Source organism: Centropristis striata, chromosome 10 (genome assembly GCF_030273125.1).
Source record: "Centropristis striata isolate RG_2023a ecotype Rhode Island chromosome 10, C.striata_1.0, whole genome shotgun sequence".
Taxonomy (NCBI): Eukaryota; Metazoa; Chordata; class Actinopteri; order Perciformes; family Serranidae; genus Centropristis; species Centropristis striata.
The window spans coordinates 7,882,225-7,907,535 of NC_081526.1; the positions used below are offsets into that span (position 1 = coordinate 7,882,225).

At 39.5% G+C, this 25,311-nt stretch overlaps 2 protein-coding genes across 2 annotated transcripts in view; one reads left to right on the forward strand and one right to left on the reverse strand.

The window, feature by feature from the left end:
* Positions 1-228: 228 nt before the first annotated feature.
* upp2 (uridine phosphorylase 2) lies at positions 229-3,972 on the forward strand. The gene is made up of 7 exons (XM_059343024.1): positions 229-371; positions 457-571; positions 684-842; positions 941-1,055; positions 1,979-2,188; positions 2,297-2,443; positions 3,206-3,972. The coding sequence occupies exons 1-7, from the start codon at positions 319-321 to the stop codon at positions 3,346-3,348; spliced, it is 942 nt and encodes a 313-aa protein (XP_059199007.1). The 5' UTR covers positions 229-318; the 3' UTR covers positions 3,349-3,972.
* A 355-nt stretch (positions 3,973-4,327) lies between these two features.
* The window catches only part of LOC131979143 (coiled-coil domain-containing protein 148-like), a 36,752-nt gene continuing 15,768 nt past the window's right edge, over positions 4,328-25,311 (reverse strand). The window contains exons 10-15 of the mRNA XM_059343063.1: positions 21,967-22,173; positions 10,017-10,157; positions 7,555-7,673; positions 6,084-6,201; positions 5,781-5,915; positions 4,328-5,222 (exon numbers count right to left, since the gene is read on the reverse strand). Coding sequence (XP_059199046.1) covers positions 5,079-5,222; positions 5,781-5,915; positions 6,084-6,201; positions 7,555-7,673; positions 10,017-10,157; positions 21,967-22,173 — 864 coding nt within the window. The 3' untranslated portion in view covers positions 4,328-5,078. The remainder of the gene's footprint in view (positions 5,223-5,780; positions 5,916-6,083; positions 6,202-7,554; positions 7,674-10,016; positions 10,158-21,966; positions 22,174-25,311) is intronic.

The window sequence follows — 25,311 nt, forward strand, 5'->3', positions numbered from 1 at the left end:
TGTATGTCATAATACATAAGTTATTCAATAGCTTCAGATGGTTTTCTTTTTCAAGGTATATTGGAACTGGGCCAATAACATCTCGTGTGATTGATCTCGCTCTGTTTGTTTGGGGCTGGTTGATGTTTTCTGTGAGTGTGTGGACAGGAGGTGCTACACCTCTCTCTGGAACCAATCAGTGCCGGGGTCAGAGGTCACCGCTATATCAGCTCTGCAGTCAGACGTAGCTCTTATTCTGAATCAGCCGCAACAAGAATTTAGAGGTTTTACAGAACTTTTGAAGACATTTTTAACTTTTTCTAAGCATCACCTGCAGTCATGGCACCGATTTTACTGAACTGTGTGGGGAATGACCACAATGAATATATCAAGTAAGTCTTTGGGAACCTCATTTGACTATTTCTGGTCTGATCTGATCTGTTTCTTTATTAATATGTTGTACGATACTACTTGTAGACAACAAGTCCAAGTGAAAAACCCCTACTTGGACACCATGGAGGAGGATATTCTCTACCACTTCAGCTTGAGCACCAAGACTCACAACCTTCCAGATATGTTCGGAGATATTAAGGTTTGAGAAATGCTGAGAAATAATACAACATATAACACAAATAATAGGGTTTACAATCTGAAAAGTTAGAAACAGATTTGATTTGTCCTCTTTTTTTTTACATTTCCTATAGTTTGTGTGTGTTGGAGGCAGCGCAAATCGGATGAAAGCTTTTGCCCACTTCATGCACCAGGAGCTGGAACTGCCTGGAAACCCAGAGGAAATCAAAGATATCTGTGAGGGAACAGATCGCTACTGCATGTATAAAGTGGGACCGGTGCTCTCTATAAGTGTGAGTATTTCAGAACAACGATATATATACTGTTCCTGGTGGGCTTTATGTCTACAGTTTTTTAAATAGTTTCTATTCTGGTGTGGTTTCCATCACAGCACGGCATGGGCGTCCCTTCCATCTCCATCATGCTGCACGAGCTCATCAAACTGCTGCACCACGCTCAGTGCCGTGATGTCGTCCTGTTTCGCCTTGGGACATCCGGTGGAGTCGGTAAGAGCATTGCATTTTTTATTTGCAAGTATTAAAAATAATTTCCAATTGGTGCTATTGTTGAAATGTCACATTTAAAACTATACAATCCAGTGGTGGAGGAAGTATTCAGATCCTTTACTTAAGTAAAAGTACTAAAACCACACTGCGGAATTACTCCACTACAAGTAAAAGTCCTGCATTCAAAATTTACTCAAGTAAAAGTACATAAGTAGCAGCATCAAAAAGTACTCGTTATGCAGCATGGACCCACTTAGATTATTTTATATATTCCAATTATATTATTGGTTAATTATTATTGATGCATTTATGTAAAATGCACTTTTCTGCTGTCAATGTACAGTATGACTGATTTTAACTACTTAATATACTGTTATGAGGTGGTTTTTATTTAACATTTTGACCTGAAAAGCAACTAAAGCTGGGAGCTAAATGTAATGGAGTAGAAAGTACAATATTTGCCTTGAAAATACAGTAGAGTAAATGTATAAAGTTACATAAATGGAAATAGTCAAGTTAAGTACAAATACCTCAAAATTGTACTAAGTACAGTACCTGAGTAAATTTACTTAGTTACATTCCACCACTGATACAATTGCTTAACTTGTTTGTTTGATAGAATCAAAAGTAAAAACAACATCAGATGATTAGATTTTCAACCAAAGGCTTCACAGGTGAAACAACAGGGAAGAAAATCTAATTGTCCTCAAGCTGTGTGTGTTATGGCATAATTAAAATAAAAAAATACATAAAAACAAAAAAAAGTCCTATTTTGTGTGGCGAAGCCTTTTTTTTTCTTTTTGCAGTGGTAGCCTATCAAAAGCATGATTTTTAATACAAGTACTGCAGTGAAGTCTCATGACAACCTGAATTACTCCTTTAAAACTAAATCGATTCAAATATCTGCTTGGTGTCTTCTCTAGGTCTGGCTCCGGGGACAGTGGTGGTCACGGATAAAGCAGTGGACTACTCCTTCCGTCCCCAGTTTGAGCAGGTGGTTCTGGGTAAAGTCATCACCAGGAGCACCGAGTTGGACGAGGGAGTGGCCAACGAGCTGATGCAGTGCTCCTCTGAGCTCGAAAACATCCCGGCAGTGATTGGAAACACCATGTGTACCCATGACTTCTATGAAGGTATAGACGGCATCTCGTGCTCAGATTGTTTGTGATCATATTCGAAGAACTACAGCAGGTTAAAACCATTGGTCAGGTTGTGACAAATCCTCTACTTTGTCTCTCTAGGTCAAGGCAGACTTGACGGAGCTCTCTGCTCATTCTCTCATGAAGAAAAGCTGGAGTATCTGAGGAAAGCTTACGATGCCGGTGTGAGGAATATTGAAATGGAGTCCACAGTATTTGCTGCTATGTGCCGTGTCTGTGGCCTCAAAGGTATTGTTAAAAAAGTGAAACATTCACATTCACAATTCAGAATAGACCAGGGGTCTCAAACTCAAATTACCTGGGGGCCGCTGGAGGCAGTATCAAAATGACAAAAAAAGACAAAATTACTAAAAAAAAGACACAAAATGACAGAAAAAAACCTAAATTACTTTAAAAAAGACACAAAATGACCAAAAATAGACACAAATTTACTAAGAAAAGACACAAAATGACTGAAAAAACACTAAATTACTTTAAAAAAGACACAAAATGACAAAAAAGACACAAAATGACCAAAAAATACACAGAATTACCAAAAAAGACACAAAATTATTTAGAAAAAGACACAAAATGACCCAAAAAAGACACAAAATGACAGAAAAAAACGAAATTACTTAAAAAAGAAACAAAATTACCAAAAAAGAGGCAGAATTACCAAAAAAGACACAAAATTATTTTTTAAAAAGACACAAAATTATTAAAAAAGACACAAAATTATAAAAAAAAGACACAAAATGATTACAAAAAGGCACAAAATTACCAAAAAAAGTAATTAAAGGGACCTTCCACACACAACATGGTAAAGTGTTATTCATATAAAACTCACATTAAACTTTCATATCAAGGTGGGGGCCACAAAATATCGTCACAAGGGACGCGAGTTTGAGACCCCTGGAATAGACAGATATCTTGCTTCTACATATTTATGATCTGACCCGAAGAGGGCATTAGCATGTATTATATAACTGATAATCTCCATTTTCTCTCCAGCGGCTGTGGTCTGTGTTGCATTGCTGAACCGCTTCGAGGGAGACCAGATCACCTCCCCTCATGATGTTCTGGTAGAGTACCAGCAGAGACCTCAGGCCCTGGTGTCCCACTTTATCAAGAAACGCCTGGCACAGAGTGTCTGAGAAGCCTACGTCCCCATTCCAACCCCAGCCTCTCAAATAGAGTGTATATAGCCAATATGTGGATATGTATATACATATATCTATACTGTACTCTGCATGTTAATATGTGTATTAGACACTTATTTAAAAAGTTGTTTTGATTTCATTGATGAAGCTAAAATATTTTCTATGTTGCACATGTATATGTAAGTATGTGTTGTGTCTTTTAATATTTAATACTCTGGTATTTATGTAAGATAACAATAATTTTCTAAAGAAAGTTGTCTTTTATAAAGGTTTTTCTTCATATATGCTTGTTAGCTCGGAAAGGAAGAACTTAGTCTTCCTTCATGATTTGTTTTATGATTTAAGAAGCTGAAGTGGGTCCTCCTACAATGTATTCAGTGATGGATGTGTCATCAGATGAGCAAAGAGTTACATCACATTTAGTTGCTTCTAAATGTGGCTTGTTTATGTAAAAAAAAAAAAATCCTGAAAGTTACGTAAGCGGTCAATAAATGTTGATAAATGTGCAGGTCATTTTCATTTGTTGGAAGTATGTTTATCATCACGCTGTAATACTGTATTTCTCATGAGGTGCTGTAGAGTATAAAACCTTTAATAAAATCAATAACAGTTATTGCACTGTGTCACTTGGTGGTCAATACTATAGCTAGTGTATATCAGTACAGCAGTTGTTGAAAAGGATGTAATCTGTCCAACTGTAAATACGATTCTTAGATATTGCAGCAAATTTAAATGTCATGTTTGCATTTAAAGGTCATTTATTGTAAAAAGTGAAAAAGCAAAGAAGGTCTGGGTGCTTTATAAATATTGTGAAAGTATCAAAATGCTCAATTCACAGAGAAACATAAACACTTTTCACTCTATTCATAAACTGTGTATTTAAACAGGCTGTCAGGACTTCTGTATGGTTATGATGTCACAAATATAGGGCTTTCAAAATAAAACATTAAAGGGCGATTCTGGGATGGAAGAAAACACCCAGCTAGAACTGTTAGCAGCAGTGTTTTTGCAACATCTGCAGTAAATAATTTCCATACCATTGGAGAACTTGAAGCCTGAACTATCACCTCAATGCAAAGCACTTAGCAGCTAGCCCAGAGGTCAGCCCTAGCACAGCCCACATGACACTAAACTGAGCGAGCAGTCACGCCAAAGCGTTTAAAAGCAGACTGATGTACGAGAAATAACAGAGATGTTGAACAGTTTATGTCATATGAATATTTTTAAATGCTTCTCACAGCAAATATTGACATATGGGATTAATATGCATTAATTAATCACAATGCATGTAATTAGATTCATTATTTTAATCGCTAAACAGCACTTGTCACAATTACTACAACCAAATACCATGCACATAAGGGTAGAAAGTGCCCCTATAGTGCCCTTACAGTCATTCCCCGGCTGCAATGATGGTGCAGAGATGCTTAGAGTGCAAATGCAGAAGACTCGGAAAAGCTGACCAATCGAAGCAGAAAAGGCTCATTTGGTAGGGGGGCTTAAAGAGACAGGCGCTAAAACAGATCGTTTCAGACAGACAGTGAATACAGGTGTGTACATGGACAATAAAAGGACAACAAGATGTTTTTTGAACATTAAAGCATGTAAACATGCTCAAGTAGAAACCCAAAATACAAGTATGAACCTGAAACATTAGCGTAATAGTTCCACTTTAATATAATGCTGAATAGCAGAATAAGGGTTGGACTTGAAGAAGCCCCAAGTCAGAATTTAACTATGGATTTGGTATCTCGTCTAGGTGGTTTCAGGGGCGTGATAACAGACAAAACCTCTTTGGCATACCGGCTGTGGTGCAGACCAGCCTCCCGCAGAGCCTGCTCAACCCGCACTCTTGGATCAGACACGATCTGGAAAACAGATGTAAAAAAACTCCACAGTAAATAATACATATCCAGCTGTTCCACACTAGCTCACACCCACTATGTTACTATGGTGTCTTTTCATGGTTAACTACGTATTTATTGCTGGAAACAAGACTAATCAGTAATCCTTCACAGTTTGGTATTGGAGGAGAGGATTTGCACAGCTTGACAATCATTAGTCATTGCCTGTGTTACACAATAGGCAAATCCTAACTATGATGACAAAACCACAGACACAGTAAGCCATTTCACCAGGCGTCCCAACGTTCAAGGCTGTGTATACAAGTCTCTGAAGACAAATATTGTATGACCAGCCACCCAGATTGCATAATTTTACTGGACTGCACGGGTCACGGGTCAGTCTCACCTTAGATAAAAATGAACATTGTATAATCGGTTGAACAAGGCCAAGAAAAACTGGGGAAAGAGGCCTTGTAAGCTCATAATTTGCAGAGCAAAGATAAGGAAATTAGAGCAAATGACCTTGTAATAACTCAAACAAAAGCTAAAGGTTATCGGGGGGTAAATGTAATCATGCCTCACCTGTGTGTCTGTGTACGTGTTAATACTGTAGAGAGGTCTCTGCAGCTCAAACTCCTTTACATTCAAGTGCCGACTCCTCCAAGCCTCTGTATCTGCCATCATCCTCTCTGGGTCTGTCTCTGCCACCACTGCTACCTAAGATAAATAGGTTAAAAAAACACACATTTAATATAGTGATACCATACAAGTGTCTTTTTACTTGGTGCCATAAGGTGGCAGTGATGTCTCCACTCAGATAAGGAGTCCAGCTCCTCCCTTGTGGGTCATTTAAACCAGCAGATTAAGTGTTAAGAGCAGATCCACCTGCTTTCTGAGGACTTCCAGACGATTCTGTTTCTCTTCCTCTTCTCTCTGCCGCTCAAGCTCCCGCGCCTCTCTCTCCTCCCTTCGCTGCTTCAACATATCTGCCCGAAACTGCACCCTAGAGGGGGCACAGAAGGTGTGGACATCAGACCTGAACAGCCCTCTCTCTTCCTCTGCCACCGCCTAGACCGACATTACCTATCGCTCCTGACACAGCAGGCCTCCGGGCTGTGGAAGGTTTTATGGAGCTGCCAGAGAGCAGCTCCTCTCCCATCATCTGTTTTTATCGCTTTTTTCAGCCCCACATGACTCCCATTCTCATTTCTGCCTGGGTTCATTCTCACGGCCAATGTCAACACCATTATCTGGTATTAATGTCAGTCTCTGTAAGTGTCTGCAGAGAAATGCTAAGCAAATACCACTGAACTGGATGTTTTAAATGCAGAATCTTCTATTTTTCCAGGCTAAAACACAGTGTTTCAAATGATAAACGGACTGCATTTGTAAAACAAACGACTCAAAACAAAGAGCTGTCCACCCACAAATTCATACATTGGCGGCAGGAGCCATACAAGATAAACATTCACACACCAATAAGACAGCTATCAGGAGGAATTTAGAGTTCAGTAACTAGCCTAAGGATACTAAAACATGTAGATTACCATGTCTAAGGATTGAACCACCAACCTTCCATTTTATCTGATGATTATTGATATTCGAACTCAACACCCACACAAATAAACATGTTTACACAAAGTTTGCAAGGAAATATCTCCAATGGAAATATCTCTTTTTTAAATACTAAAACTGGCAATGTGCAATAATTTGTGCAATAAATTGTCCTTCAATGTGCAATATATTTATGAACACTAAATAGCATCATATCTGCCTACCTTACCTCTCTTCCTTGCCTATGTTTTACATTATATCTTTTTTTTTCTTTACATTTACTTGCCTAAGTGTGTGTATGTTTATATATTGTATATTTTTATGTATTTTATTTATTGTCACACTGCTTTTTGGAGTCAGCACTCAAATCTCATTGTACATGTGTATAGTGACAATAAAGGCATTCTATTCTATTCTATTCTATTCTATTCTATTCTATTCTATTCTATTCTTTACATTTCATTACACTAATGGTTAGCTGCATTCCTCGTTTTATGGCCTCCAGTTTCCCTACAAACTCAGATAACTTTGTTGACTTCACAAGGGTCATTCTTTTCGGATACGGCTGAGCTCCTGAGAAGTAAAATAGCTGTTACGTTACAAAAATAAACCAAGGCTGATATTGGCTATGTTAATAAAAACATAAATATACATAATGTAGTAAAACTGTCATTGTAAAAGGTTGTATATGTCATGTCAGTCTTATAACAGGTAATTAAGTATTTTTAGGGTTCCTGATTATCTCTTAACAACTTTTTCAGTATCTCTTTGAAAACTCAAGGTCCCATGGTGCAATACTCACCTCTCTTTATCTCGGCTCGCCTGCTCTTCCATGAGGCTCCTCAGATTAGCGAGTCTCTCTTGATCCCTCCGCTCCAGCATCTCCCTCCTCGTCTGCTGCTTTAAATAAAACTGTCTGACCTCGAGGAAAAACAACAATTTACAAAGAATAACGACAAAAAGTTAACAACCGCCGCAAGAACAGCCGCCACACTCCCACTAATTTGACTCCCACAGAAGTCTCAGGATCGTGATGTCCTATTGATTGTGACAGAGCAGGAATCAGATAAGTGTAAATAGAAAGAACAAGATGATATTTCAATGTCTGGCAGACTATTGTGCTAAATTATATGGAATCCAATGCAGCCTAAATGCTCTCATTAATCAGACAGTGTCTCAGGTTGCCCATGGTCTCCAAGCAGACCCCTGAGGAGAGAGTTAATTAAACAGTCAGACACACACACACACACACACACACACACACACACATAGTGGAGTTGTTGTATCTATGAGGACAATAACTAAATTAAATGATCAAAATACCCAGATAATTGTAACAACGTATGCTTTTAATTTAATCTCCATGTGTGCCTGAAATTTAAACCTTCAGGGAAGCAATAGGAGGCAACTTAAAGTTAGCTTAATTTTACCCAATGGCTGCAGTACATTCAAAAACCTTATTAAATGGTATGGAAATATGGCTTTATTCTATATAGGGCCCCTGGTATCCCAACAGATTACATATTTTTATTTATCTAATACAAAATGGTCATATAAAAGTGTCAGCCATATTATTTTTAATGAGAAGTTAGTCATTAAACACACCAACATTTTCTGTTATTTCTGTTTTTTGGCCCTGTCAAAGAGCAGGAACGTTTTTCTCCCCTGAGAAAAACCTGGTTGCTGAGAACGCTAAGTAGGATGTGACGTAGTACTGGACGCCACAACAACACGCGTCATTTGTAAAAGCCTGTAAAGCAGTGTTGCCAACTTAGCGACTTTGTCACTACATTTAGCGACTTTTCTTTTTCTGGTGTTATTGGAGACTTTTGGAGACTCGTTCTTAATCTTAAGTAAGAGTAAAAGTAAGAACGAGTCGAAGCGGCACAGTCCTCCTGCAGCAGTCTCTCCCAGCTGCAGTCACAGAGCCGGAGGGGATGTTAACTCCTTAGAGTCCAGTCTGCAAATTGCTAACAGGCTAACAGTTAGCTCTGTAGCAGTACAGTGTGTATGTGCTGCTGCTGCTGCAGGAGGTGTTCACTTAGCGATCTCTGTTTGTTTACAACAAGCACCGGACATTCTGTGCACAGTTAGCAATGCCGGTTAATTCACCATTACAATGTTTATGATCAGCGGAGACTATGTGCATAATTAGCCATGCTGCTTTGTTTATGATCAGCCGCGGACATTGTGCACAGTTAGCGACAGCAGCCACAGTGGCTTCTACCGTGTTTAATCCGTCACGTAGGTGATCATGGATCGCAGTCGAAACTGTCGCTAAGCGATTAAGTGACGATCGAATACGTCACCTCCGGATTCTTGTAAATCCCTCTGGGGGCCTTTTTTGTAATGGAGACACACAGAGGGAGCGGACATTTGAGAGGGCGTGGCCTGAGACTTTCCCAGCGGCCACTATTCCCCATAAAGGAGACACGGCTAATATGACTGTTTAGACGGGAAACCATCTATAGCTATTGTGCATTAAAATATACAGCAGGTCATTCCTGCTTATGACTGCTGCCAATAGCTGCTTGATAAAGAAGCATATGAATCTTTAGTTAATTGTCTCCTCAAGATGAACTTGAATGCATGGTAATAAGGTTACAATGGTATGCTCACAACATATGGATGTTGTGAGCACAGTAAAAAAATCAGTCATCTAGAAAGAATATTGACTTTATACTAATATTTGAATTTAAGTTGGTTTGATCACAACATGTTTTCACAGAGACTGTAACTAAAGCTGCAAAATTCTCTTAAATTTCCTTTTATTTTCTCTTAAGAGAAAAAAAAGAGAAGTCAGCTTAAGATGCACCAGACTTTCTTAATCATCCGTATCTGCTTTCACCCAAGTGTGCTAAATGATGAATCCCACTTGATCATTACTGTTAAACACCGGTATTGCTCTCTAAACACTACAAAAGGGCAGGTGCTGTGCCGGGTGCAAATACTCTGGCACAGACCCAAGAATAGAGCGATGCCACCAAAAAAGGCTGGAAGATGAAAATGAGACAGGAAAGTAAAAAACCCAGCTAAAACATACAATTGTCTCATATATAAATATAATAATCTATATATATAATGATCTAAATTTGATTACATGATATTCATGGGGTTTTATGTTCCCTAAAATGTATGTTTCATTGCATTAGGAATACTATTTATGCATGTGTGTGTGAAAATATGCATAAATGCTGATATTAATCAAGTACTGCAGTAAAAAAAATAATAGGCATAATAAACATTAACTCTGATGATGTTTACTTTTTCTTTCTGCTGTGATCTGACGGCTGACTCCTTCTCCTGCTCCCTCTTCAGCCTCGACTCTTCCTCCTCTTGTTGTCTTGCCGCTATAGCTGCCTCCAGCTTCGCCACCTCCTCCTGCTGGGCCCGCCACTGCTGCAGCTACAAACACACATGCAAATACACACCAGGGGGAAACAAAAAGCAGGTTATTGTCCGTTAACAGCTGTCTTGAAAGAATCATTCACAGGGAGACAACCAGCTGAGCCCCACTGCCATGGTGGCAACTGTGCCATGAACTCTGGAAGAGGTGTTAAAAACTTCCTTTCACACTTGTGTTAGATCCCCTCAGGATCCGTCAAAGCACTGAATTATAAAGAAAAGCCTTGTGTTTGAACTCTATAACAAACAGAACTTATTCTCGGGAGGAGAATTCTGTCTTTATGCAGCAACTCAGGAAAAGTATCATACATAATTCCAAAAAGTCAAGATAAACCTTTCACATTAATGTCCATCCAACTATTTTGAGCAGTAACTTTTAGTTAAAGTATTTTAAGAACTGTATTTCCAAGCTATCAACATGGACTTCTTTATGATCGTCGATTTTATAGCCGGTAAGATCATTGGTGTTAAACTGCCTGATCTGTCTTATATCTTTTGTAAGAGAGCAATTTTTAAGGCTTGAGATATTTCACAGTGTCCTCTCCATTCTCTGTATATGAGCTCCTACCCTCCAGATGGACATTAACACCTCCAAAGGCCAGGTCTAAAAAGCGGAATAATTCCTTTATTTCTCAGGCCACCAGACTGTTAAACGCTCAGGATGATACAACTGATGATTAGCTTCCCATTTAACCACTGCTGGCTGATGGGGTTGGATTCTATTTTTTATCTGGCTGCAAGACAGATTTCCCTTTGGACACAATAATGTTAAAATTATTCAAAAGGCTTTTTATGAAACTACGAGGTTGTGTAAAAGGTTGTCATGGTGTTCAATTGTTTTGACGGAACATCGAACATTGTTATTGTCTTTCTAATGGACTTTGAGTCGAACAATAAAGATGAACTGAACTGAACTGATTGTCAAATATGTCCCTTCTTCTCTCTTTTCTTCACTTCACTCACCCAGCTAGACATCTGGAAACAGACGGTCTAAACTTATCACACACACACACACACACACACACACACAGTCCAACATTTGCTGGGGCGTGAGTGACAGGTTCGTTATGCAGCAGCCTCTCTGCGGCGTGCCGAGTATTAGAGTGTTGCATTCCGACCGGGCTGGCGGATTCACAAATCTATCAGCAGAGAGCTTAGGAATCCCCGAAGGAATGAACTGCAAATTAACATGGCCTCACACACATTAACACCAGCAGTATCATCAAGTCAATCATACTTGATGTCCGCCTGAGAAAAAGCAGCAGCTGTGTGTTCGAGAGAGGACTTGAAACAATCCAGCCTCTAATCCACTTCCATTTGACAGTGTTGACGCTTGAGATGCAATATGCTTCTTCTTTAGAAATCAAAATGTTCTCTCGTGCTGACATTTAGGGTTTGATTTTCCAGAAACTGGGTTCAATATGCAATTTCCGTAACCAGAAGAGCAATCCAGAGTGGTGACAGTCAGCAGTGACTGAGTAATGATGGTGACAGCAGTGTGTCAATATTTATCCTGCTACATTAAGCTGCTTTCCAGCGCTCTGTCTGTTAGGCCTGCTGCTCCTTTGGGTGTTAATATGTTAATATTCGCCCGTTAATGTTGCTGTTGTTTCCATTATTTCCTCACATAATATAATTTTGTGATTGTGAAAGGGCAAGGTAATGATTCCAATAACTACCAGTGTTGCCCAAAGCAAAACACCAGACCTATACAAAACCTCAGCACATTAAACAAAAACAAGCCTACTATAAAATTCTCCAGCGTTTATGATGGGGATCTTTACTTGCAACATTATTTTTTTACATTATTCTTAGGACAATACCTACAGTGTATAAATAAACTATGAAAAGTTGAGACATGAGCAGTGTTTGTCCATGAGTATTTAGGCTTTAACAACTTTGTTTATATACACTACCGGTCAAAAATTTTAGAACACCACAATTTTTCCAGTTTTTTATTGAAATTCAAGCAGTTCAAGTCAAATGAACAGCTTGAAAGGGTACAAAGGTAAGTGGTGAACTGCCAGAGGTAAATAAAAAAAGGTAAGGTTAACCAAAACTGAAAAATAATGTACATTTCAGAATTATACAAGTAGGCCTTTTTTCAGGGAACAAGAAGTGGGTTAACAACTTAACTCTATGGAGTCTTGGGCTATTTTGTCCATGTTTGAATTCTTTTCATGTCTTTGTAAGTCATTTTGTCTTTTTTTGGTCATTTTGTGTCTTTTTTTAGTCCTTTAGTCCAACATAAAATGTGATTTTGAATCTTTTTTTTAACTTTCAAAACACTATCATGCTCAATAAAGAATTTTAAATGTTGCAAATGTGCATTCATTTCAGAGTACACTGAGACATTAAACTGCATAATTTTCAATTAAATTCTGAAAAAGTTGGTGTGTTCTAAAACTTTTGACCACTAGTGTATAGAGAGAGCTCATATAATGCTTTGAACACATTTTAAACTAGAATGGAATTCATGAGAGTGCACACAGAAAATGTGTTGTATTTTATTTGGTAGATGGTAAAACAACACATTGAATGCTGTTTCTATTGCTTGTGTGACACTGAGGTGCAACTGGATCAGGTGAGCCATGAAATATAATAAGGAAACTCGTACCCATATCTTGCAATGCTAAACAAAAGTGAAAATTAATTTGCCCCATGAATCAGATCCGCCCCAAACTCTAATGGGTTCTTATTTGCCCCATGCTACACCCTTCCACAAAGTTTTATGAAAATCGCGTTGTTGTTTTCCCAGGAACAACACAACTAACCATATATCTGAGTGTCCTGCTGACCGGGGGGCTCTAACATAAAAGCTGACCATTTGCAGTAATGACAACAGCTCTGGTTTGAGTCCAGCTGGAGGCCTTTGTTGCATGTCATTCCCCATCTTTCTCCCCTTCTCTGCCTCTAAAAATGAAATTAAAGAAGGTTTGGAAAAAAAATACTGAAAAACAAGCGCACATAATTAAACCATCCATCAAACTCCAGCCTGGCCCAGATAAGATACCTGCATGTTTGATGCTTGTAACATTGAGACATGGGATGTGTAAACAACCTGTTGGGTGGGTTTGTAGAAAACATATTTGTTCAGACATACACATTAACATGTGACAGATTACACTATCTTTGTTTTCCCTCTTAAGTTTTATGACACAAAAGTCTAAAGTTCAAGTGCAGTGGTCACCTAAGGTAATCTGAAATGCATCTTTATAGATCCACTGTGAACTCAGTAAGAGCCACAGTGGCTGTATGCATTTGTATGTGTTTCCTGTTTAGGCGTAGGTGAAAAGGCATTTCAGGGAGCACAAAGGGAATAAAACGGTCATTATGTACAGTCTATAGTAATTTGTCACTGGAATCTCATTTTCTGTGAATTCAAAAGGAAATGGGACACCATCCTTTTTTCGTGGCAGCACAAAAATGACTGCAGAGATGTCAGAATAACAAAAGAATGATAGCCTTTTATCTGCACACTGCAGCCTGCTCAGAGCCTTTGTTAATGTAACTGTACAGTGATCGTGATGTCTTCTGTCGGGGAGGTGCTGCAGGAGCCATCATCGTCACTTTTCATTGCAGGACATTTAATGACAAACTTTAGATACATAACAGATGAGTGAAACAGATTAGGTATGACTTCATGCAAATCTTGAATTAATACCATTGCTGTGAACTGGAGCAGCAAACTGGAGAGAATGAGTGGTGTATTTATAACAACTGCACCACTCCTCCATATGCGGCACCACTCTACTGGGTGACATTAATGACACGTAAGATTTACTGAATCTTTAAAGGGACAAGAACTAATGCCCATTAAGAGATGAGAAAAATGTAACTATGCAATTATCTTTGTATTTCCACAGCTGGCACAATAAGAATTTTCCTGCGGTCCGTAACAGGTACATCATTCTGCAGAGGAAAAATTATACACATTTGAGCAATTAACTCCTCCGAGTTGTCAGCCGAAACACTGTGTAGCCCACGCACTGTCTCAACCACTGAGACTGTACCGTGTCCGTTCAATCTCCAGATGAAGAGTTGTACTTGCTAGTCACTAACACTCAGTGACAGGGAATCTGCTAACACACAGTGTCAGAGAATATCTGATTACTGAAAGAAGGTGTTTGGAATTTCCTGCCACAGAAGCTTGACTTGGTACACTTAGATGGCTGAGAGGACCACTCTACTTGTGAATAGTCTTTCATGCTTTTAGGTTATACAATGTTAATTTGTATGAAGGGTTGTACATGGAGAATAAAACACTTTACAATGGTTCAATCAGACTGACAATTAAAAGAGCGGCGAGAGACAAAGATACCTCTGAGCGACAGTTAAATAAGAATAGAATAAATTACCAGTCATTGGTAAAATAAACGAGAACTTTAGCAACAAAATGTGTGCAGATTTAAATAGAGAAAAGTTTTAGTGTAAAGTGGTAAATAATGCATACAGCATGCTGGAATCAACAGGCATGCTCAGAACTGCACAACAAAAATCTTAGTCTAGGGGTAGTGATATTGGAATTGGATCAGGGAATATCAACTGAAGATATTATGGACTGACAAATCACAGTTTAAACCTATTTAATCTAACTACTGAGTAGACTGCAGAGAGCCCAAAGGAAAAGGGATTTCCAAAATATTTAGAAATTAATAGCATCATGGTGGTTCAATAATGATTATGTGCTTTTCTGGACTGGACAATAATTAAAAATCAAATGATATTTGGAGAAAAACATGGTTACAACAGTATTTTCCCCCTTTGTTGCAACACTGTAGGGACATCGACTGAACTGATGTTTTAATCATGTAATTACTATTCTTTTTGGGCCACAACAATTTCAAATGTTAATAATGATATGTTTGGTGACTGAATTATACTGTTTTTATGTAAGCTATAACAGCCATTATTGAAGGAAGAAGAAAAACATGACAGGTGATTCCAAACTTTGCACAGCAGTATACAATTATCTGTAAAAGTGCTATTTATATTGCAAAGTAGAGCAGGAAATGAAGAATTAGATTTTGTCTTATGAAATATGTCTTCTTTCGACTGTCCTGTCGGGCTGCTCATGCCTTTCCCACCTGAGCATGTTGCAACAATCTGTCCTCCCTCCAGGCTTTATTTACAAATGTGGAAAGCATAATCGCTCATCAAAGATGCCTGGGAGTGAGATGTAAGTGGGAGGCAAAATGAAAGCAAGGACAAAATAAAAGGCTTGAATGAACAGTTACACCAAGAACAATGCCTGCTAATTACAGCAGCCAGAACACTGCAGAACAAACAGCTGATGATTGGAGAAGAGTCTGTCTTTTGGTGATAAATTGGAATGAACGGCTCATGCATGAAATGTTAACTAGTTATCTTAATCATCCATTTTTATTTTACTTGCAATACCCTTCTACAATCATGATACTGTGCATCAGATTTGGAGCTCACTCTGAAACTGAGTCACTGTCTTTTGATCAGTAATGTCATCTGTGTCCAGACACATGAGCCCAGCCAGCCATCTTTGCATGGCCAATCTGTGGATCTCAGGAAGAAGCTGTGGTCTGTGTGACAGCCTTGCCCTTTCCAAAACAGAAGGGTGCAAGCTCACTCTGAAATCAATTACCCTGGATTTCCTCCCACTACATGTCCCTCAGACGAGAGCTGGCAGCACAGCCTCGCTCACCGTGAGGTCAGAACCAGACCTGTACTGACCGAAAATCATCCAATATGTGCTCTCATCTGAACCCATGGAGGCACTGAGAAGATGAAAAGGTGGAAGGTTTTCATTTGCATAATTACGGCTAGAAAATATAACAAGTAAGCACTTTATTATACCTTAGCTGACAAGTACGATCACAGCCATCTTTTATCTTGTTCTCCTCCTGTAGTCTAAAGCAGTTAACACTGGTAGAAGCTAAAAGTCTCTATTATATTCGTTCATTTATGTCATTGTAACAAATGAAAAACTGTTTATGCATACTTTTAGCCAAACGGCAACCACCAGGCCTGAAAAGTGAAACCAATGAAGAAGAGCCTTAAGCCTGCATTCTTTCTGATGACCAGCAGGGGGCGAAACAACTGTTTGTATATAAGTCAATAGGAAAATGACCCTACTCACTTGATTTATTAGATCAGTAAACATTCTAATAAGGTATTTATGGCTAGTTTCAAGTCTTCATCAAAACATTTAGTAAATTATGGTCCCATTTAGAGTAAAATGGACGATAAAGCAGGGTATGTTTTATTTCCTGCCTACCTTATGATTGACAGGTCAGTGCCAGGGCACTGTGTGTTTTCATTTTTAAACTTTTACCCTTTTACAGCGTGTTTTCAGCTCATCAAGTTGACATTTTGGTTGTCAGTGTTCGGTTGGACTTAAAGACATTAAGGAGTCTGCTAATTTGAGTAACAATTGCCCCTTGCTCACCAAGCTAGTTGGTTAGCGCTAGCTTTAGCTGATGAAGTAGCATTCCATCTTCAGATCTGTTCTGCCCATGCACTAGTTGTAAAATAAAAATGCAGAGTCCACAAACCAATGGGTGATGTTCAGTGACTACATCAACGATTTTTATAGTGTATGCTTTTAGCTAATTTAACTGTTTATCCATTACTTTTAGCTAAAAATGTCCACTTCTCCACTCATTTAAGTAATTTCCCCCTGGGGATTATTAAAGTAATTCTGATTCTGATTCTGACTTACTGAAAAGTTTCCCAACTCTTAATTGCAACAGGTGGTGTTAGAACTCCGGGTGGCAGCTTCCTGGTTTCACACCAAGATCACACCAATTTGTACTTTTTTCTTCCTTAGCACAGATATGTGGATTTAAAAAAAAAAATCAAAGCACATGAGTTCAGTGAAGTTGAGTTAATTAGTTTAACTTTGCACAGAACCCCTAGCAACTGCAGAAGTACCCTGCGGGGTACAAAATACACTTGCTGTTAAATGACAGATCATGATGTGACCATGGGTCCTCCATAAAATATACATTTTTATAAATTTAGAGTTGGCCTGACAGCTGCACTACACCAACCGTCTATAGAATCACATCATACAGCACACATAGTGAAATAAGAATAAAATTAGGAGAGTAGAATGGGAGATAATCCCAAGAGGAGTGAGTGACTCATAGTAGAGCCAGGAGAGTTGCTTGGGTCAGAGGGAGCAGCTGCAGAAAACAAAGCGTTAAAGAAGCAGATGCAATGGGAGGAGAATCCATCTTGTCTCTGTACTGGGATGATAAAAGCACCGGAAAGAAAGATTGAATGCAAACAGGCGTCCATCTGAGCCTCTAAACAAACTGAAACATGAACATGCACTGCATTAGAAAAATGTGGATATGGAAAAGTCAGGGGAATGAAAATGTGATTTTATTTTTCTTCTTGCGTCAGAAAGCCATGTGCCTACCTTATGATTGACAGGTCAGTGCCAGCTAGGGTTCTGTGTGTTTTTTAATTTTTAACTTTTGTCCTTTTACAGCATGTTTTCAGCTCGTCAAGTTGATATTTTGGTCGTCAGGGTTCAGTTGTACTTAAAGACATTAAGGAGTCTGCTATTTTGAAAAAACAATTGCCCCTTACTAACCAAGCTAGTTAGTTAGCATTAGCTGATGAAGTAGCATTCCATCTTCAGATCTGTTCTGCCCATGCACTGATTGTAAAAAAACAAAAAACAATATGGAGACGGCCACAATGCTGCACTCATGGCCACAATCCAATGGGTCAACAATTTTAGACAGTCTATGCTTTTTAGCTAATTAAACTGTTTATCCGTTACTTTTAGCTAACAATTACCACTTGTCCACTCACTTTTAAACTCGTAATTGCAACAGGTAGTGTTACAACTCAGAGTGGCAGTTTCCTGGTTCACACCAAGATCACACCAATTTTTCTCCAATTTTCTTCCTTAGCACAGATATGTGGATTTAAAAAAAATCAAATCACACTGAGTTCAGTGTAGTTGAGTTAAATTGTTTTTCTTGCACAGAACCCCTAGCAACTGCAGATGTACACTGTGGAGTACAAAATACACTTGCTCTTAAATAATGGATCATGATGTGACCATGGGTCCTCCATAAAATATACATCTTTACACATTTAGAAGTGGCCTGCCAGCTGCACTACACCGGCCGTCTATAGAATCACATCATACAGCACACATAGTGAAATAAGAATAACATTTAGAGAGTAGAATGGGAGTTAATCTCAAGAGGGGTGAGTGACTCATAGTACAGCCAGGAGAGTTGCTTGGGTCAGAGGGAGCAGCTGCAGAAAACAAAGCGTTAAAGAAGCAGATGCAATGTGAGGAGAATCCATCTTGTCTCACTGCTGTGTCTCTGTGCTGGAATGATAAAGGCACCGGAAAGAAAGATTGGTTGCAAACAGGCGTCCATCTGAGCCTCTATGCAAACTCAAACGTGTGCACGTGCAGTGCATTAGAAAAAAATGGATATGGAAAAGTCATGGGAATGAAAATGTGATTTTACTTTTTTCATTGCCTCAGAAAGCCATGAAAACAAAACTCAGAAATGTGTTTGTGATATTCAGAGGCGTGTACTACCGTTCTTCTGCAGGTTTAGCCAAATGTCAAAGGCCCCTGCTGTTTTCAAAAAAGCTCAAAAAAGTAAAAAAGGAGCTTGTAGGTGCATTATGTCTTCAGTTACATTTTACACCATCACACATCACAGTCATTGCAGCTGTCTATTATAGCAGCTCCATTCTGACAGAGCCGAATGTGAAGTGATCATTGCCCTTGAATCTGCTTCTTCGCTTATACCGTAGTAAATTCACAGAACACGGCGAAGGTGGATAAAGTGAAAACAGTCCAATTAAATGCAATGATCAGCTGCATAATAAGCGCAAGTTAGGAGAAAAACTACCTGTCTAATATGATGTATTATGTTAGTCAAAGTGAAAGAATCTGCAAGCTGCTGATTGTTCGCCACTGCAGGAGCATATGAATTCAAAGGAGTTGAAACAGAATAAAGGAGACCTTCGCTATAGAAATTACACTACATTTATGTTTTTCATGGCAATTGTGGCAACAGGGAAATAATACATTAATATAATCTTTCAAGATAAGAGTCACTGGCCAAGTTATTCTCTCATAGTGAGACTGTTTGAATAGTCAATAGAATAAAAACCTCTATCAACACATTTAACTATACACACTCAAAAGCCAAGCAACGTGCCCTTCACTTTCTTCTCCCTTATGCCAAGCATACTGCTCTGCATGTTTAGTAGAGTAACGCCTCTTGAGATTGCACATACATGGGTTATGCAACTTTCTCTTTGAAGATGATGCAGGAAGTATTTATATGAAGAAAATAATCAGGTATCAACTTTTTAAACTGTCTTCCAGTCCAACCTTTGGTTTTAGAGAGACAAATTTTAGTGTCAGGCATCAGGTGCACTGCTTTAAATGTTGCTTGTCATATCTGAAGTGCTTAGGTTTACAGGTTGCAAAGTAAAGATGTTTTTATGCCACCATTTTGCAGACTTGTGTAGTATACTTTATGCCACAAATGGTATATTTTATGTTACATATAATATAAGAGTTCTGCTTTACTAAGAGAAGCCATAATCTGACCTTTTGTTCAGAACATCTCCATGTAACAACTGGTTCAAACCAGAATATTGAACATTGATATCTGGGAGTTGTCAGACATAGAGGCGTTGGAATTTTTGAAAATATACAAGTATAGATTGTATCCTTTTAAGGTTAAAAAGTAGACTTAGCAGCGTGATTGTGCCCGGGAAAACGTACACATGGGTTGCGTATGGGCTGGAACATTCAAATTAAATGATCTTACACACAGACAGAAAAGCCAGAGAGAACTGAGGGCTCCATTGGATTCGGGACACCTTTTTCAGCAGCCTTGAAATTGACAAAGTTCTCCTCCGCTGTACCTAAGCAGTGTATTCTGATGTTTGATAATAAAGAAAACTAAAAGGAACTTCGACATGATCCTTAATCCACTTTTCTCACTCAGAGAGGTAGTAAATTTACACCACACTTAAATGATAACACAAAATAAGAGACGGAAGAACATTTCTATGGGGAAAAATGCAAATAGCACAGGGAGGGAGTGGCCCACATGGCTAAATCACAAGGGTCAGCATAAGGGTCCAAACATTGTAATGGCACTTTGTCATGCATCTCTACATTTTCGACTCTAGGCCCACGCTGTGTTTTTTTCATTTCAATATGGAAAACTGGCCAAGCAGATGTGCAAACATCTGCATGTTTCTTCATGTAGACACCACAGGGACAGTCAAATGTCCTTTCATTTGTGGAAAGAGATAGCCACCACACTCGGAAATGAAGAGGCGTTTTGCCGGAGGGTGAAAAGAAATATGAGAAATCACTTTGTCAAAGCTATGATGATGAGTTACACATCGAGAGGCAGACAATAATTAAGACCTGGAGATAAGCAACAGTAACATTAATAAATAAAGTAGCTACAAAAATGTAATGTTTGCAGCTACATCAGTGTTTACTACTGTTGCCAGACAGCCTTCTTCCCTTTATTCTCTACTACTTCTGGCTTATTCACAAAATATTGTGTTTGTTTGTACACACCCTGGGATTGAATACTGCAATGAACAGCGTTGAGCATAAACGCCTCTGTGCTTTCTCATAGATTGTGCCCCATGGTGTCTTATACAAAAGAATAAACAAAGCTAAAGGAAGAGTTTGTCATGATGTGTTCCAATAGTCCAAACATGGGGGCCTCAGAAAGTATCTCTGCAATTGGCTTATTGTTGGTTTGTTAGTTCACAACATACCCAGCTGACCTCCCATGACTGCTCTTCAAATACAATGGAATATGTGCAGTTAATGACTTACATGTGTAAACAACTCCTCAAACAGTTGTTTTTTAAATAAAACTGAGGGTCTAACATGGGCTGATAGCTAGTTTTGCATATCCACAAGAGACTAAATCTGGGGACATTTGGGATTTAAAAACACTGACAAAGAAAGATTTGTCATTACTGCAAAGGGAGTGTGCACATGCAAAGATCTCAAAGAAGCACGCCTGGGACCTTTGTCCTGCAAACAACGCAAAAAACTAAACCACTGTGCCGCCCCCTGTGATATGTTCTGTTATTTGACAAAGCTAGACTCAGCGGTGATGGCACACAAACTCTACCCCAGCACATCAGAGATTCTTGTTATCTAATCAGCCACAGGACATCAGCACTACTTTCCTTTTAAACCGGCAGGCAAAACAAATTCAATTTGTACAGCACTGCATCAACAACACATGGATTTGTTCACATGAGTAACTTGTTTGTTGTGTGAATGTGAACTAGTACCCCTCAGAGACAGCAACATCATGTTTGCAAGACCATCCTTATTAGCTTGTTTGCATTCACAGCCCATCCCAAGTGGCAGCTAAAGCGAGAGATGCTGTCAGGCAGTCTAGCGTAATATGCAGCTTTGTCAGCAGATATACTGTACACTAAAAGGCAGTCAGATACAACTGCCTGTCTGGTCCCTCACAACTACATCTACAAATGTAATAGTTGGAAAATAATACAGGAAAATGATAACATGTTCTGTCCAGTCCACTAGTAGATGTGAGCGAGTGTGCCTTATAAATAAAAATGACAGAGAAGTGGACCACAGAGATCTCATACTGGGTAAGCTGCTGAAGTGTTATATTAAAGTTATACATCCACTTCCTGCAGGGATCACACATGAGTTGGAGAAAAAGAACTGTAGTATAATTGCTAACTTAAAAAGTGCTGTCTCATAAAGTTGGAAATGTTCCTGAAATGTGACAGGTCCTAGTGTGAAGGTATACCAGCTAACCTTCTCTCTGAGATGTGAGCAGATGTCCTGCTGGTGCTGGCGGCCTCTGTGGAGCTCCAGCTCCTCCTGGTGGGCATGTTTGGCCTCCTGCAGGGTGACCAGGGCTCTGGCCAGCAGCTCCTCCTGGTCCCGCTGACACTGCTGGGTCACTACTCTCAGCTGTGCCTGGGTGAAGCGCTGCCAGTCCCACAAACGTTCATGCTCCATCTGGAAGAACAGCGTGCACAGAGAAGGCAGTGTTTGCACAAGGGATGGGATGACTCAAAGGGATTACTAACTATGTGTATTAGTTACTCTACGGAAGCTCTGAAAGTGGCAAGTGAGAAAACAGTTCTGGTTTTATAAATGGTTCTCTATAAATGTTTATGACTTAGGAACAAAAGTTTTGATAAGTTCCTTTTCTTCTTCTTCTGCAGATAAAACGGTTTTGCCAGGTGAAAACTAATTGAACCAGGATCATTTTTCTAGTTTTTTTATTTTATTTTACATATCTGAAAAAGAGTAACTTGCCAACTGCTCTGAATCTTTTCTTTTCTTTGGATTTTGAATATATAGCTAGATTAGTTTGGGAAACCCAAGATGAGCTATCGCTATTTCGGTTTGGCTAAATTTTATGTAGGCTATGATACACATTCAAGTTGTTAAAAACAAACTCTGTCTATAGGCTACACATTTTTACAGTTTGGGAATGCGAGAATAACTTTAGGGCTGCAGCTGTGATAAACAAAAGTTAAAATTTGAACAACTAATAAATGAATAATGAAAAAAAACATTATATATTTTGTGTCGAAGCCAAAGGGAGCCACTGTGGAGGGGCTAAAGAGCTGCATGCACCTCCTCAGCCGCAGGTTGCCTGCCACTGGACAGTAACCTCAACATGAATATGAAAAGCACGTGTGCAAGGTTGAAGTACTGCGGCCCAAACACAATAGTGTTGTGCAAAATTGATGAGACGCAAACAAAAATCCACAAACATCCCAACATGATATACTGTCTATAATAATGTCAGCAGGACCATAGGGAAAAGTCTGTGTCAGATCCGGCTCTGCTGGTGTGTAAAATGGTCCCTCTCTCCTCCTGAAGGAAAACAGTTCCTTTCTGTGTGAGGGCTGCCTGTAGCTATTCATCATTGTGTCAGCGCTCACAGAGGCTGCATCACTTGGCTGCTTCATTGGAACAGAGGGAATGATATTCATCTATGGGCTAATAGCGGCTAACTGACGGTGGGAAGGCATTAGACGGCTGACTGGTTTTATTGAAAATGAGTGAGCTGACAGACCTGCCAACGGAACAGAAGTGCCAGAGGCAGTCGAGCAAATCCTGTTTATTAATGCACAACTTTAGAACTTGCAGAAGACCCACCCTTTGTTCTTCACTTTCTCTTGTCCTCTCCTTCACTCCCCTTGCCTTCCTTGTGCTGTCGTGAGTGGGCATTAACACAGTGTGTGTGCCCGTACATGCTTGCCACGTGTTTGCGCATGCATGCACTTTAGCCAACACATTAGTTGCAGTATGTATGTGGAACCATTCACCGCACTGTGTCTGCAGTGCACACTTAAAGTGGCACGACATTTAGTTGAGCTGCTGCATCCATATTCCCTCTGCGGAGGGCTGGCTCCTCACGGACTGAGCCAAACACAGGAGGAAATAAAACTGGCTGCCCAGATACAGTCAGAAAAGGTAAGAGGTATTATTTATTCCCACTGTTTCCATGGACCATTATGAGGGCATTACTATGAAATGGCCTTCTACTTGTTATGAGAGAACATCAAAGAGTCATAGACAATAAAGAGCCCCATCCAGCAGAGGGAGATGTCCACTCTAAACTAGCTGGTGTACTACAATCTGAGAGACTAGTTCAACTGAAGGTCAGCAAAAGGAACACAAAACATGTCCACATGAGAGGCTAATTGCTGAGATAGTGGAATATACTTGCCAATAAACTGCCATCAGAATGTACATTTGCTCAGGATTATGAGAGAAAATTAAGTAAATGTCACTAATGTAACTCTCTAAACCCTCTGCTTCTGCTCTATTTTCCTTTGCAATATTACTCTGCAAGATCAAAGAGAGAAACGGAAATGGCAATCCCACAAAAGCCTTATTTTTTTTCAAAGCATAAAGTAAAACTCCTAAAAAGAGTTCTCTTTCATACTCTCCTTCTCAATCTTACCCCCCAAAATTGGAGAATTTTCAAAACAGCGGATACTGCAAGCAATTTAAGAGAATGTGAGAGCTGATTTATCACCAAGGCTCCTAAATTGTTACACTGCACAAACCCTTTAACTGTCGTAATATGTCACATCTGCTATCCGGCTATAAAACAGAGTGGCTATATTTTGCATTAGAATTTAAAGAAGACTGACAGAAGCAGCAGAGAAGTATGCTATCATCCTGAAATGATTGCACGCAGATGGATATAGATGGCAGGTGAGGAAAATATTAAGGCTCAAATAGGAGCAGCCTTTGAGCAATCAGATGGAAAAACAAACATGAGAAAGCTTAGACGTGGACTCCTTAGAAACAAGTCTTTAATTAAAATGCTAACTATAGAGTTTTCGATCGACCTATATGTCTGCAAGGGCAATGGGAATTATTTTTCCCACAGCAAATACGAGGGAAATATCAGCCAAAAGCAGAGTGCTGTAAAAAAGATTTTTTTTTCCACTGGGGCCAAAAATGTACCAATGCAGAGCTCACTTCAACTTGGGGACCATTATCTGAGCTTAGTGGACACTAATCAATGCCATACTTGTTCATTAAGATGCAGAAAATGCCAAGAAAGCTTGTAAAAGATTTTTTTTTTTTTCAAACACTGATATCAGAATAGCATTTATGCATTATTAGTGGGGTTTCAAGAACTCGATCTGTAGTTCACATTGATTATCCACTCCATGCAAGCCAGCTTAATTATGACTAATAGCTGAATTAGGTGGAATCCACACTCTGTCAGCTCCGGGTCTGTTTCTAGAGGAAGTGAAAAGACTGTTGAGAAACACATTTCTCCTTGTTGCAACCCTCCCAAAGGCTGAACGATCACAGCTCTAAATGCAGCACCCAGCTGGAACTGATATGAGGACAGGTCTCTGGGTGCGGGTGAGGGAGGAGAGCGCGGCTGGCGGTTGTCATGGCGATGCTAGGCGGTGGCGTAAGCGAGTTGTCCACAGTGGGTGACATGGCACATCCTGCAGCGTGCTGAGCAGCTCATTGTCCAGGCTTATCTGTGTGTCTCTCTGCTCACTTCAGGCTACTGAGCTCATTGATCGGGGAGCCTGGGACTCACACTGCAGGGATGCTTCAGACTGGAGGAGGGGGGGTACATTTTTAGATAAATGTGTGTGGAAC

Excerpts from the sequence above, each read along its gene's own strand:
- upp2 (XM_059343024.1), top strand. The coding sequence starts at position 319 with ATGGCACCGATTTTACTGAACTGTGTGGGGAATGACCACAATGAATAT. Across the intron at positions 843-940 it reads GACCGGTGCTCTCTATAAGT|CACGGCATGGGCGTCCCTTC; the intron begins GTGAGTATTTCA and ends TTTCCATCACAG. Across the intron at positions 2,444-3,205 it reads CCGTGTCTGTGGCCTCAAAG|CGGCTGTGGTCTGTGTTGCA; the intron begins GTATTGTTAAAA and ends TTTTCTCTCCAG.